The sequence below is a fragment of the Cynocephalus volans genome, chromosome 1, assembly GCF_027409185.1.
Source record: "Cynocephalus volans isolate mCynVol1 chromosome 1, mCynVol1.pri, whole genome shotgun sequence".
Taxonomy (NCBI): Eukaryota; Metazoa; Chordata; class Mammalia; order Dermoptera; family Cynocephalidae; genus Cynocephalus; species Cynocephalus volans.
The window spans coordinates 295,093,570-295,108,679 of NC_084460.1; the positions used below are offsets into that span (position 1 = coordinate 295,093,570).

The window sequence follows — 15,110 nt, forward strand, 5'->3', positions numbered from 1 at the left end:
AATAATACAGAGAAAAGATCTAATATACATGTAATTGGAGTCCAAAAAGGACAGCAGAGAGCAAACGGAGCAGGCATAATATTTAAAAAGATAACAGCCATACCTAGAACCCAGATCCTAGTTTCTAATGTTATTCTTCAATAAGTTAAACTAGAGCTCCTTGGAGAAATGGCTGATTCTAGGGCTAGGGCAGGGAATGAGCAATACGGAGCATTTCAGAGTGCCAGAAAGCAAGGAAATGCTCAAAAGAGCACCCACTTATAGTAGGGGTATGTCCAAGGGACACAAGGGTTAACGAAAGATCTCTCAGTGGCCAAATCTGGAAGAATTTGAGCAACAAAATAAATAAAGTAGTATTGGATAATACTTCAAAGATTAAACATACATGAGCCCATATTGAAATAAATAAATGACTAAATAAATAAATAAATGGAAGAGAAGAAACAAATCTCCTGGGCTAAAGAATTCCAAATAATTCGTGTAGATACTGTGCCCTCAAAGAGGTGCAGTATAACTCCCTGTTCTTTTTTTTTTTTTTTTTTTTTTGTCATTTTTTCGTGTCCGGCACTCAGCCAGTGAGTGCACCGGTCATTCCTATATAGGATCCGAACCCGCGGCGGGAGCGTCGCCGCGTTCCCAGCGCAGCACTCTACCGAGTGCGCCGCGGGCTCGGCCCCTAACTCCCTGTTCTTTAAGCGTGGGCTGCACGTAGTGATTTCTTTCTAAAGAGTACAGTATAAAAAGGGGGGAAAGAGTAACTTTACAGTGGAGAAACCTAAAAAACACTCTCTCAGGCAGATGATCAAGTTAACATCAACCATAATATGTCACCTTGATAATATAAAAACAAAAGCCTATGTAGGTGCGTGTAAGTCTTTGGATGTGGGTTTGTGAGTGTGCTTGTGTGAGTCTGTGTGAGTGTGAGTCCGTGTGTGGGCCACACTGCCTATGAGTGTGTGCTGTGTCAGCCTGCGATGTCAGTGTGTGTGTGTGTGCGTGTGCGTGCGTGTGTGCATTTATGTGAGCCTGAGTGTCCGCGTGCATGTGCGGTGTGCGAGGAGTCCAGGGCGAGGCCGGTGGTTTGTGGCAGTTGGAGTCAGGACAGGCCAGAGTCCCAGAGATAACAGGAAATGGAAGAACTGCTGCAATCGAGCGGCTTTTCTGCTGACAAACCACACACTGTCCACATCCACGCCTCGCTGTCCCTGCTTCCTTCCTGTCGTGGCGAGCCACACCCTGCGCTGCCCAGGAACCTGCCGCGTCCACGCTCCCTCGCTCCCAGCTTCTGCTGCCCCAGCAGCCCTGCCCACGGTCTGCCCGCACTCACACTGACCTCGCCTCCAGCCGCTGCCCCGGAGGGCTCCTGGCCATCCCAACGGAGCCAACTGTGCCAGGCTCAGGGCCGGGCACTGGGTTAGTCACTGAGCAGACAGGAGGAGCCCTGCTCGTGTGGACTCAACACAACAAGCGAGCGAACAGGCGGAAAAGATGATGGTTTCCGAGAGTGACGTGCTGGCGAGAGTGTGGGATAGGGCACAGGCAGTGCCACGACCAGAGATGGGAGGCCAGGGGCCTCTCTGAGAAGGGCCGTGGGACTGAAGTCCAAGGGGTGCAGAGGGGAGGCCTGGGCTGAGTCAGAGCTTCGGCCCAGGCTGGGAAGTTCATGCACACCTGCCCCTCCTCCACCTCCCCTCTCTCCCTGGAGCTGGCCTCCCTCCTCTCCTCCCCCGAAATGGCTCCCAGCCTTAAGTAGCCTGGACAGGAGCTCAGTGCTTGCCTGCCAGCTGATAGGACATCTATCCTGGGAAAAGCTAAGGCCTTTGTGAGTGTGCCCTCTGCAAGGCTGAGTGCCAAGTGCTTCACCCGCATTATCTCATTTAATGCTCCCTGCAGCGGCAGGGACCTTATTATCCCCATTCACAGATGAAGAAACTGAGGCTATGGAGATGTTCCATAACTTGCCCGAGGCCCAGTGATAAGAATGTAAAGGGCAAGGACTTACACCCAGGTTGTCAGGAGCCCAGAGCCAGCTGTTCATCCCAGGCCGCACTGCAGGAAGGGGAGGCCTCTGGAGTGGGTGCGGTAGAGAGCAAAAGCAAGGGCCCAGGGCAGGAAGCCTGGGTGTTCATCCTGGCTCTGCCCCTGATCGGCTTTGGCTGACACACCCTCCAGCCTGCGGGTTCCTCCTCTGAGTCCTGCAGAGGCCGAGCCAGATGATCTCCCAAGGTTCCTTCATCTTAAGGTCTACCCAGAGCTGTCCAACTGAAATGATACAGGAGCCGAGTAGATAATTGAAAATTTTCTAGTAGCCACATTAAAAATAAAAGGAAACAAGCTGGCTGGTTAGCTCAGTTGGTTAGAGCATGGTGTTGTCACATTAAGGTTGAGGGTTCCCCACACCAGCCAGCCACCAAGAAAGGAAAAAGGAAACAGGTGAAACTAATTTTAATAATAGATTTTATTGAACCTCATACATCCAAAATGTTATCATTTTGATAAGTTTTCAACATAAAAAATTATTTGATATTTTACATTCTATTTTTCTTACCAAGGCTTACAATTCCGATGTGTCTTTTACACTTACAGCTCATCTCATTTCAGACCAGCCTCATTTCGTGTGCTCAATAGCCAGGTGTGGCTCGTGGCTACTGCCTTGGACAGAGCAGGTTTTCAAACTTCAGCGCATGCAGAGTCACCTACGGCAGGGGTTGGCAACATATTTCTGTGAAAGGCCAGACGGTGACTATTTTAGGCTGTGCAGGCCTTGCAGCATCTGTTGCAATGACTTGGCTCTATCGTAGTGCCTGAAAGCTGCAGTAGATGATACCTAATGAATGGACGTGGCTGTGTTCCAGTCAAATGCTATTTATGAACACTGACATTTGAATTTCGGATTTAATGTGTCACAACAGATTATTTTTCTTTTGGTTTTTTTCCCCAACCATTTAAAAATGTAAAAACCATTTTAGCTGGTGGTGAGCCATGTTGGCCTACCCATGACCTAGAGGGTTTGTAAAACACAGTAAGGTACTGGGCCCCATTCCAGAATTTCTGATTCAGTAGGTCTGGGGTGGGTCTGAGAATGTGCACTTTGACAAGTGCCCAGGTGATGCTGCTGCTGGTCTGGGGAACATACTTTTAGAATAGATTAAAACATTGACAGAAGAAGGTGTGATCTCAGAGTAGGTGTTAGGTCTCACCAGGAACCTTGAGGTAGTTGGGTAGGAGGTCAGCCTGCCCAGTCTGAGGCACCTCCTGAGTCTTCTTCCCAAGGCTTCTGGCTGCTTTCGATCATCCCTACCTGCTTGGCACGTGGGCCACAGACAGCCCCTTCAGAGCGGGTTCCAGGAGTGGATTGCACCAGCAGCCTCCCTCTGCCAGCCATTTACCTCTGCTCCAGTGCTGGTCACCCGCCACTTCTCCCTCCCCAGATGACACTGTTTTGCTTTCTTGCCTGCTTCTCTTGCTCTTTATGGATAACATTGCCTTACCTTGATTTCCTACCCCATGGCAAGTTTGCCTGTTTGTTATTTTAATGCTTCTTTCTCCTTCTCACCTTTAGGGAACAAGGGAGCTGTGGGGGTGTCATTCATGTTCAATGGAACCTCCTTGGGATTTGTTAACAGCCACCTGACTTCAGGAAGTGAAAAGAAACTCAGGTAATGGAGCTCATTCCCAGGACCAAGAGCCCGTGCTTGGGTTACTTGCCCAGACAGACCTCACATCCCACAGACCATAATGACTTGCTCTGCCCTCACCTGGGACCTTCTGGGTGTCCTGTCAGCCTTTAAGGGCTCTCGTGGTCTCATTAAAGGCAACTGCAGCACAGTAGTGACCTTGCGTGTGGATAAATCTTGTCTGAAGGTCAGAAAAGACGTTTCCTTGTATCATTAACCTAGTGGACACCTAAATACCACTCCATTTCTAGAGGGTAAAACCCCATCTGGGACATCCTTATAGATCAGAGCCAGTTTTGTCTTTTGGTAGCACAGTCACAAAGACCACCATCCAAATATTCACTATTCCCATTCCCTGCTGAGTGGATTCTGCAGCCCCAACACTCGGTGTTCCCAGTTTGGCCTCAAAGGCCCTTTGCGTCTGGCCATGCCCCACCTACTGTAGCAGGCTGGGGGTCTAAGCCTCAGCTCCCCTCAGCTCCCCTCAACCCCCCTTGAACTTCCTACCATAGCAGAGGGGGAACCAATGACTCTGGTGCTAGATGGCTGCTTTTTCCCTGAATTAGGCGAAACCAAAACTATATGAACATTCTCCGGTTCCTGGCCCTGGGAGACAGGAAACTGAGTCCCTTTAATGTCACTCACCGCTTCACCCACCTCTTCTGGCTTGGAGATCTCAACTACCGCGTGGAGCTGCCCACCTGGGTAAGGAGCTGCCTGCCCAGCCTGGGGCTGCACGGACAGAGGCTCCCTGGGCCAACTCAGGGCAGACGGTCACAGAGACGCAAGGCCCTGCAAGTCCCACAGGGACTCAATGCCGCTCTTGTTATGGAGGCTCAGCCCTTCTTTGCGGTTCCCCTCTGCTCACAACCTAGTTCCCGTATAACTGTCATGGCCACCCCTCCTCACCATCACTCTGCCACCCAGGCCATCCAGCTGGCTGGCTGCAGCCCCTTGGCTTACCAGGCACAGATCAGAAGGGGTGTCTCACACATGGCCTGGGCATGTCCTTGTTCCAGGAGGCAGAAACCATTATCCAGAAAATCAAGCAGCAACAATACGCAGACCTCCTATGCCACGACCAGCTGCTCATGGAGAGGAAAGAGCAGAAGGTCTTCTTGCACTTTGGTAAGGATGCCAGTCTCTCCTCTAGGTCCCTCTCCAGCCATCTGCCTTCTCTCTTTGTCCCCAGATAGCCTTACCAGGAGAAGGATTATGCCTGGAGAATAGGGAAACTTGGCCAGATATGCAACTTGAGGAACAAAACTTGAAATCAAAATCTCTCTTTTTCAGAGGAGGAGGAAATCACATTTGCACCGACCTACCGTTTTGAAAGACTGACTCGGGATAAATACGCCTACACTAAGCAGAAAGCAACAGGGGTGAGTCCTCCTCACAGACAGCTCCCCTACCCTCTGTCTCCACTCCTCCCCTGCCCATCTCGCCCCTCTCATGTCTGTTCCCATAAAGGCGAACAGAAAAGGAAAAGCATCCTTGTCCAGTAGGCAAAAAAGAAAAAATTAGAAATCACATGTTGATTTGTGTCACAAGCAAAAACTGGGCCACCAGACTTGTACACAACAAAGAGCTGGACTAAGGACCCTTGTGATTTACCTTCTGTGCAGATATTCTAAGATTCTGGGGATTTTAAAACATTATTTCCTTAATTGGGTTCTGAGGCTCATTTTGCTAAACTGCCAAGTGAATCAACGTGAAACAGGTGTCTTCACTACAGGACTTCTCAGAGCCTTTATGGGTTTAAGAGTGTTATGGTTTTCCATGAGGAAATCCGTGTGCCAAGGTCAACTGGTCACAGAATGTCAATTGATACCTTATGAGGCCACTTGTGTTCCAAGGAACAGTGTTTGGGGAAAGATCCGATAAAACATTTACTTCTTCATTTATTCAAAGATATTTACTCATGGCCTATAATGGGTTAGGTGCTCGCCTAGGTGATGGGAAATCAGAGATGAGTAAGATTTCTACCCGATGGGGTTTACAGTAGGAAAAGCAAGACATGCTAACCACTAGGTGTAACCAGAGACAGAATGTGATGCTGCCAAATGCAATTGACCATTGGGACAGGGAGGCTTCTTGGAGAGTCCCATTCGAGGTGCCTTGAAGGGCAGCTTGCATTTCGACAGGCCGCCCTGACAAGGGGTGAGGGGGGCTGGTATGTTTCAGGTGAAAGAACTGCTGGAGCAGGTGCTGCTGAGGCAGGAAATTCTGGCATCCATCACCTCCCAGGGGGCCCACCATGCAGGGTCCTGAGGGTTAGAGGAGCCGCTTGAAGCCTAAGGAAATAGACAGCGAGTTCAAAGTCTTGTCCTAAAGAGTCCTGGACATCTCCTGGGCTCGGGAGCGAGTGAAGAACTGAGGTGGAGAGAAAGACTAAGCATTGGGTGGATTCCAGAACAGAGCAGGAGAGGAAAAGAACAAAACTGAGAGAAGGGGAGGAGATCCAGGCCTGCTGCCATGAAAAAGGCTGAGACTCCTAGGACCGGACGTCCTTTTAAGAGGTGTGCACTGACTGCTGGGTCGATGGGGTCACGTGGTTTAGTTAAAGGCACTCTTACGGCCGGTCTGTGTGGACACGTTTGCGGGCTAGTGAGTTTGACTTGTTAGTGGAAAGAGACCAGGGCCTGAGATGAGAGAGTGGGTGGTCCTGCATGCCAGGGGATGGGAGGCAACAGGAAACCACTGCAAGTTCTGCTGAGGGACTGGGGGCATCAGAGTGGCATAGAAAGAATTTTGGTTGGCATCATTGTAAAGGATGAGGATGATGCAGGGGGACCAGTGAGCAGACTGTCCTAGTGTCTCCAGCTGAGAAGTAGGGAATCGGGGAGAAAAACCATAAACCATGAAAAGCAAGATATATGGGAACTTGTTTTCAGACTTATTGATTGCTCAACATTAGTGGAAAATCTCAGAGGAAATATCCAGAAGGCAGGTGAAAGTACTAGATTGAAGCAAAAGAGAGATGTCAGGGGTCATAGATCTGGAAGCTATTTGCACAGAAAAGACAGTCACATCCTTGGGAGGAGGTGAGATTATCAGGGAATGAATGGAAGAGAAGAGAAGAGCTGTGGACAGGTTTGGGGCCATCTGCATTCAGAGATTAAGGAAGAAGCAGGGACAGTGAAGGAGACACAGGAAGAAGGCTCGAGTAGCTGGGAGGAGGACCAGCATGCTCCTTGGTGGCAGAGACTCGGGAAGGCTTGCTGGCCAATAGTGTGCATGTGAGTTCGAGCACCATGCCCGCTGAGCTGGAGCAAGCAGTTCCGAGGTTAGGGTGGACTTGAAAGAACAGTCCGAGTCGAGCCTGGGAGGGGAAATCCAAGCAGCAAGAGGGTAAGGGTGGGCATCACTGGTAGAGCCTTTCAGAAATGCTGATGCCTGGGCCTCATCCCCAGGGATTCTGATGCAATGCGGTGGCTGGGGCCCTGATTTATGTATATTTATAGAGCTCCGCAGGGAATTCTCAGGAGCAGCCGATGCTGAGAACTGCGATGTTAAGAAGTAACCATTTGGCAGCATCTATGAAAACGAAATGTGCACCTACCCCGTGACTCAGTAACTCCACTTGGTGTATACTCAAGAAAAATTGGTACATTTGTTCACCGCAAGTTAGGTACAAGAATATTTATAGCCGCTTTGTTCATCATCCCCCAAACTGGAGCCGACCCTATGTCCAAGCACAGGAGAGTAGGTCAATGTGGTACGTCCGTGCAATGGAATACTATTGCCTCAGCAATAAAATGAAAAAACTTTTTTAGAAGCAACAGTATGAGTGAAGGATTATACATTGATTATACAAAAGATTATACACTGAACGAGCCCATTTATGTAAGAGAGTAGGCAAAAATAATCAATGGAGTCATTAGTCACCACAGTGTTCACTGCTAGGAAGTGGTCGTATTGACAAGAAAGGGACATGAGGGAACTGTGTGGAATGATGGAATTTTTCTGTGTCTTGATCTGGGTAGTGGTTAAATGGGTGTATACAAATATAAAAATTCATCAATCTGCACACTTAAGGTTAGTTTACTGAATATAAGTTGTACAAGTAAATAAGTGGGCGATCCAGAAATAGAGGCAGTGAAAACAGAGCATTCTTGAAAGAAAATTGGTAAAAGAAAGAAAAAAGTAATTGGAGGAGATGGCAGAGGTGGGCTGTTTAAGGACGAGGACCTTTATGTTTGTGGTAGAGAAGAAAGCTAGAACATGGGGGGCAGGGATGTTAAGGGGTGTTGTTACCATCGCCAGTCTACCTGGTGTGTCACACCCCATGACGTCTTGTTCACCATTGTAGTCTGAGGGTCCGTGTCGGAATGATTGGATGGGTAGATGGGTGGATGGGGAGACAGATGGAAGAGTACGTGGACTGCGGCTGAATAGTTGGGTAGATGTGTGGGTAGGTGGGTGAGCAGACAAGCAGGGGGTTGGGTGTGGGGGTGGTGACTGGAGTATGCAATTAAAGTACTCAGCTGGAAAAGGTGAGTGGAGACTAATTGAAAACAGGTAAAGGGTTCATCTGAGTCAGAAAGAAAGTAAGAGAAAGCAGACATACAAGAGACCCTGAGGTAGTGAGGGACAGGGGAGGGAACACAGCAAGATGAATTGATCTTACTCTAAAGCGGGGGTCCAGGATGTCTGAAAGTGTGGGGCATGGCAGTGGAGTTGGGACAAAGCCACCTCTAGAGAAATTCTGTAAAGAGCCAAAGGCAGGTGAATTTGAGGATTGCAGAGGCCACCAATTAATCTTTTCTTTTACTAATTAAAACCAAACAGCCCGGCCAGTTAGCTCACTTGGTAGAGTGTGGTGCTGATAACACCAAGGTCAAGGATGTACCTGACCAGCCACGAAACAAATAAACAAAGTAGAGGCATTTTTCAAAGCCCGTGGCTTTCTTTACAGATGAAGTACAACTTGCCCTCCTGGTGCGACCGAGTCCTCTGGAAGTCTTACCCCATGGTGCACGTGGTGTGTCAGTCCTACGGTGAGTCAAAACCCTGAGTCAAGGCAGGCGGGTTCAGAGAAGAGCACCAAGCTGGGAGGTATGAAAGCCCTGAAGCTAAAGGACCTCCGTCTGTCCATCTGTGAAATGGGAGAACCCCCTGCAGCCCCAGTCAGATCACCTGAATGATTTGACACAGCCTCGCTCGTCTTGCACTGCAACATAATAATTATCCCCTGGAAAACCAAACATCCTTAGGGCTTCTGCTCCCACCTGTTTTCATGACTCCAAAGCTAACATTAAATCTCCAGCCTTAAGAACCCAGCTTCCTGCCAGACATCTCCAACTGGCTATCTCAAAAGAACTCAGTCTTTCTAGAACTGTCTTCATTCACTTCTCCCTCCAAATGCTGCCTTTCCTTCTTATCCAAGCTCCAAGCTCTTCAAAAAAGCTGTCTATACTCAGTGTCTACGCTTCTTCACCTTCCAGTCTCTCCTGATCCTTCGAGACACCATGGGATGAGGAAGGTGTCCTGTCTCTCTCACTGATGAGCTGAGTGTCCTTAAGTTCCCATCCCAGTCTGGGCCTTGGGCTCCTCATCAGTAAAATAAAGTTATTGGACCAGAAAAAACTCCATTGCTAACACTCCATAATCTGTTTAGAAGTTCACAATTCTTCAGGAAAACCTAGCACGGTCTCACTTTCTCCATGGAGGAGGCTGTACACACAGTCTTTCACTGAGTCATTTAGCATGGTGGTGCAAGGGCCACAGGACAACAGGTGCAAAACTGGGACCCTTCTGGAGGGTCCAGAAATAAACTCATAATGTGAGTTTATTTCTGCCAAGGGTTTGCCATCCTCGGCTTCTCCCCACTCAGAAATGCCTTCCCTCTCCTGCAGGCAGTACCAGTGACATCATGACGAGTGACCACAGCCCTGTCTTTGCCACGTTTGAGGCAGGAGTCACCTCCCAGTTTGTCTCCAAGAATGGTAAGTAATGGGTGGTTCCTGTTTCTGTTTTCCTTGAAGACAGGGCCTTGGGCCCTCATCTCCTGGTGCAGCAGTCAGCTGTCTACATTAGGTGCAGGCTCGTCTTCCCAGGCAAGCCCACAGTCCATCCAGGTCTCTGCATGTCCAAGCCACATCACGATTCCAGTCCAGAGAATTTCCTTGCTCTGGATGGCAAATATGTCAGCCTTTTGAGGAGTGGTTTTAGTGCAGCCTGAAAAATCAGGGAAATGGTGTTTTCTAAGATGTGGCCTGTCTACCACCAAAGACAGTTTGGGGGGCGAGGGGGATGTGGATGAACATTTATTAGTAAAGCATTTATTTTAGTATGTTTTACCATTGTCCTGTGTAAGGCAAGCAACACTGGTTTTCCATTTAGTATTGTGACATATTTTATTTCATTACATTTAAGTTTAAAAAGTAAATCTACTTAAAGAATATATTAAGTAAATAATAGTGCAGGTGCATGATAGGAGGAGATAGTAGAAATTAGGAAGACAGAATACAGATGACCGAGTTTTGGGAAACACTAGATTAAATAATCTTTAGATTTGCAGATAATTTTTCAAGTAATCCAGCTCAGCCCTGGTTGCCAGGCCACCCTCATCCCAGCAAGGGCCAGGCACTCTCTGTAGTATGTCCGTCCAGCCCTTGGCCTGGGTAACCAGGTAGCTGTGTTATCATCTCTGCTCCCAGCTTCTGTGGTCAGCAGACAATCCGGCCTCACTTAGGAAGGCTGAGTGGGGGGGACCCAAATACAGGTTGGGAAGACTGTCTTGCTCTGGGTCCCTCATGCTGGAGGGCCGTAGGTCAGGCTGGAACACTGTCCTCCTGGGATGCTCTTCTTCAGACTGTTCAGTCTAATATCCACACCCCCAGCAATGGAACCTTCTCTCCCCACCCAAACCTTGGCCCACCACACTGTCTCCTTCCTTACTCTGGCCACTGTGCTCTTCTAGAACCTTCCTGGCCTTTAAGCTCCACCTCTTCCCCAGCTCCCACCCATCTCCCCTTCCTCTGAGTTCCTGCAGCCCATTCCATTTCTCCCCTGTTCTAAGTAGAGCATCCTCAGTGTTAGGCTTAGCCTCCCTCCACTGGGACTCAGTACATAGCAGATGCTTGAAAATACTGACTACCTGGATTGAGCATGGACTGAATGTCTACCTGAGCCTAGGTGCTGCAGGACTTAAAAAGAGAAAGGAAAGAAGGAAGGAGGAAAGGGATGGAGGGAGGAAATATTTGTGCCTACTTGCAAATGGCTCAGAATTTATATGGAAGGACAGAACATTTGTTTAAACCCAGCTTGAGGACACTTGCAAAAGCATCATCTAAACTAACACACTTACAAGCAAGTTAACTGAGTACAGATGAGTTTATGAAGCCCAGAGTAAGCTGTGGGGATAACTGTGCCTAAGGAAGAAAGAGCAGGTATCCCTCACTATGAGAACACAGAGACTGAATAGGTTCGGATATTGAGCAACTGGGCCCTCACACAAACTCCCTTTGCTGGAACTTGTGGGGAGACTGAGGTAGCGAGGTTCAGGGGGTGGCCTGAGGTCACCCAGCTGGGACCAGGTCTGACTCCTTGGATATTGGCTCTCTCGGCTGTGTGCTCCACAGCTGCCAGCCCGTGATTCGTCAGAGAGGCTGTGACCGCTCTTGGGGGTGCTCAGTGCACTGGTGGGTGGTGGATTTCACTGTAGCTTTACTTCAAGGAAAACTTCTCCTTGCACCTGGACTCTCACCTTCCTCGGACCCTAAGGAGGAGCTCAGTACAGCGAGTGAGGACCCCGAGGAAAAAAGCTTTTGGAAAGAGGCTGATTTGAAATGCTCCATCTCCAGGCACGTTGTGGAACTGAATCCCTGTTCTCTGTTCCAGGCCCTGGGACTACCGACAGCCAAGGGCAGATCGAGTTTCTCAGGTGCTACGCCACACTGAAGACCAAGTCTCAGACCAAATTCTACCTGGAGTTCCACTCGAGCTGCTTAGAGAGTGAGTGGCTGAGAGCCACCTTTTGGGTGGGACAGGCCACGGCTCCTCTCATAGAGGCCTTTTCATAAGTGGTGCTCTGCCCCGTTTCGCCCTTCTCTGGAAAGACCTCACCGATGGGCCTGAGTGGGGTCAGAGAAGTGGGACTGCAGGTGGAGGGTCCAAGGGGACACCCAGTGACTGAGTTGGTCACCCCTCACCCCATGGCCTGTGTTGCTGCAGCTCCAGCCCTAGGGGCAGTGGCAGCTACTAATGTCCTGACCCTTCAGTCCCCTGTAGGCAGCTGGAACCCACTTGAGTTTTCCGCCAAGCCAGGGCTCTGACTCAACCCAAGAGTCCTGGGCGAAGTTCCAGAGCCCTTGGGGCCAGCGCCAGGGCCTGAACAGCTGCTCTGTCTGCCCGTCACCTGGTTCCTCTTTCCGACATCATGGGCGTGCTTCTCAGGTGGTCTGCCTGAGAAGCTGGCAACGAGCTGGAGAGGGACAGCCTCCTGTCTGCCAGCAGTGTTTAGCACAAACTGTGTTTAGGAAACACCCTATCTGGTGATGTGTCTGGGGCATATTGTCTATTTCTGGTGACATGTCTGGACATATTGTCTAAAGCTGTTCCATGGCAAGAGAAGCTCTGTGTGGCTTCCAGCTCTCCTGGCTGAGGTGATCTGGATAGTGGCAGAGGGAGAGGAAGGGGACATCCACTCTACAAAAGGAGGCATTTTTTCAGGGCATGGTTGGGATCCTTCCAGAAATCGGGAAGACCTGTGCTGCCAGCTACAATTCTGCTCCCCGCTTTGCTCCCCCTTTCTTCTCCGACTCAACCGGGCCCAGTCCTGGTGACAAAGCTGCCTTCACCATTAAGTCCCCAAACTCCAATTCACCAAGCAGAGTCAAAGCAGTTCCAAAAATGATGAGGGTTTTTGTGCGGGTGTTTTTAATAAACTTTAGAGACATTTGCATACATTTCTATGGAAACAGCATATTAGGAAGCTTAAATTAGAATTTCAAAAGGCTGCTATCTTGAGTGTTGTGGGATGAGCTGTCATGTTTCCTAATTTTCTTGCCTGTGATGTGATGATTTCTTTGTTGCCTGGTTTATTGCAAAGAAGAGCCAAAAAGGAGGGGAAATCTCTTCGATTTTCCTAAAAATAATTAGACCGTCTTGGCAAATGACCATCCCCAGCACAAAAACAGAATCCCCAACAAGCCTGACTCCTAAATGATGCTGTGGCCCCTACAGACATCGAAGGAGGGAGAGCGTCTTCCTTTGTCTGGGTGGGATGACTCTAGGAGTATTTTGTGCCTTGTTCTTGCTCTGTTTTCTGAAAACCAGCCTTCTTGTCTCCAACAGGCTTTGTCAAGAGTCAGGAAGGAGAAAATGAGGAAGGAAGCGATGGAGAGCTGGTGGTGAAGTTTGGCGAGACCCTTCCGAAGGTAATTCCAGAGCAAGGCATTCTGTAGGGAGAGTTGTGCATGCAGCAGGCCAGCGTGCTGGCCAGGGGCACAGCTATGCCAGGCCTGACCAGAGGGAGCGGGAGGCCCGCAGGCCCAGCGCAGAAGAGGCCAGACTCAGCCCTGCCTGCCCCACGAGCAAGCGCTCATTCAAGGCAGTTTACATCACACTTCGGCAATGGTATCAGTGGCCCCATATTCCCAAATGGCTTTCAGTTCCCCAAAGGGAACAGAGAAGGGATCTAGAGGTTGACTCATCTAACCACGTGATTTTGCAAAAAAGGAAGCTGAGGTACAGAGCTGAGAGAAGGTTGCTTATGGTCACGGGGCTGGAGGGACAGCCCCAGGACCAATCCCTGAGACTCCTGGTTCCCCTTGCTCACCTGTTCAGCACCAGCTTGAGGACCAAGTGAAGGGTACAGGGGCCGGCTGGCTCCTACCTGTGCACTGTGAATGCAGGAAGTAGTGGACGTGGCCACGGTCCTGTGTGAGCAGAGGGGGATTGAAAACACGCGGGCAAATCTTAGTGGGAACACAGTTGTCTTTACTGTAGGAAAGATGGTTTTCTACCCAAACTGCTTTTGTGATGCTAAATGGACAGAGGAGGTGTCCTCCGTCATTGAATCTGAGCTAATGAGACACTCCGGATGTTCGTGCTACGCACACAGTGGAGTCAGACCCTGTTTCTTCCTCACATCGCATGGGAGGGATCCAGAGAAGGGGAGTCCAGGGCCGGGTGGATCCATCACAGGACGGGGTGGTCTCCCTCAGAGGTGACACCTGAGGTGAGTTTTAAAGGACAGCCTTAAACAGGTGGAGGGACCCATCTGCTCCTGAGGCTGGGGTGGAACATAGGCAGGTTCCAGGGGCCTGGGCTACTGTTTTAGTCCATTTTGTGTTGCTATAACAGAAATACCTGAGACTGGGTAACTTATAAGGAAAAGAGATTTATTTGGCTTACGATTCTGGGACAGCTGCATCTGGCACGAGCCTCAGGCTGTTGCTACTCATAGCGGAAATGGCAGACAGCCGGTCGGTACAAACAGATCACATGGTGAGAGAAAGCAAGAGAGAGAGAGAGAGAAGGTGCAGGGTCTTTTTAAGCAATGAGCTCTCGCGGGAACTAATAGAGCAAGAACTCACTCATTAATCTCCCCCACCCCAGGGAGAGCATGAATCCATTCATGAAGGATCCGTCCCCATGACTCAATCAGTTTCCGACACTCACATTGGGGATCAAATTTCCACATGGGTTTTGGAGGGGACAACACATCCAAACTCCATTAGCTACCCATGCTGGCATTAACTGTTGATGGGACTAACTCTTGGTCACATAAGGCCATGTCATCTCAGGGCAGAGGCAGATGCCTGAACTCCAGATTCTCCTGATTTGGGTGCAATTCCAGATTACTTAGATGCCTCGGCCAGTTCAGATGGCTCTGATTAGGGTCCCCTGCTGAGGCCCCAGGACAGCTGTTATATAATTCCCCATCCTGGGGCTGCCTTCAGGCCCCAAGTCCTAGGACCCTGGGCTCCAAGGAGACGTTTGTGCCTCACCCAGCCCGACCCCATCCTGCTGCTCCCACGCAGTACCTGGACGGTTGTTTCCTCCTCCAGTGAGGTTGGAAAAGATACCAGCGCCTCAATCCCCCTGGCCCACTCCCTGGTCCAGCTTAGGGACCTCTAGGCACCCTGCCTTCTCCCACTGCCCACATCCCAACTGTGGTCAAGTCCTGCTGACCCTCCTGTCTCTGTCCCACTGTGAACCCCTGGGGTCTAAACCTTTCCTATTTTCTTGCTGAGGGATCCCTGATGGATCTTTCTGGAATGGCTTTTGGCCCTTGCACCCCCTCTTTATCTGGTCAACTCCCTGTGCCAAGTGGTGTGAGCCCCCTGTGCTCTCTGGCCATATCCGCTGTCCCCACAGCACCTCGGGTCCTTCATTCCACTCGAGGCCTGGGTCTAACGTAGTCCCAGACATTGCCACATGTCAAAGCTGAGTGGCTGATGCAGCCATGGGACCCCGGAATGT

The 15,110-nt window shown here is 49.9% G+C and overlaps 1 protein-coding gene across 1 annotated transcript in view; it reads left to right on the forward strand.

The window, feature by feature from the left end:
- INPP5D (inositol polyphosphate-5-phosphatase D) overlaps positions 1–15,110 on the forward strand; it is a 145,893-nt gene that overhangs the window by 85,105 nt on the left and 45,678 nt on the right. Inside the window, exons 14-21 of the mRNA XM_063086843.1 lie at positions 3,563–3,659; positions 4,244–4,382; positions 4,697–4,805; positions 4,971–5,059; positions 8,596–8,677; positions 9,536–9,625; positions 11,523–11,636; positions 12,978–13,060. Coding sequence (XP_062942913.1) covers positions 3,563–3,659; positions 4,244–4,382; positions 4,697–4,805; positions 4,971–5,059; positions 8,596–8,677; positions 9,536–9,625; positions 11,523–11,636; positions 12,978–13,060 — 803 coding nt within the window. The remainder of the gene's footprint in view (positions 1–3,562; positions 3,660–4,243; positions 4,383–4,696; positions 4,806–4,970; positions 5,060–8,595; positions 8,678–9,535; positions 9,626–11,522; positions 11,637–12,977; positions 13,061–15,110) is intronic.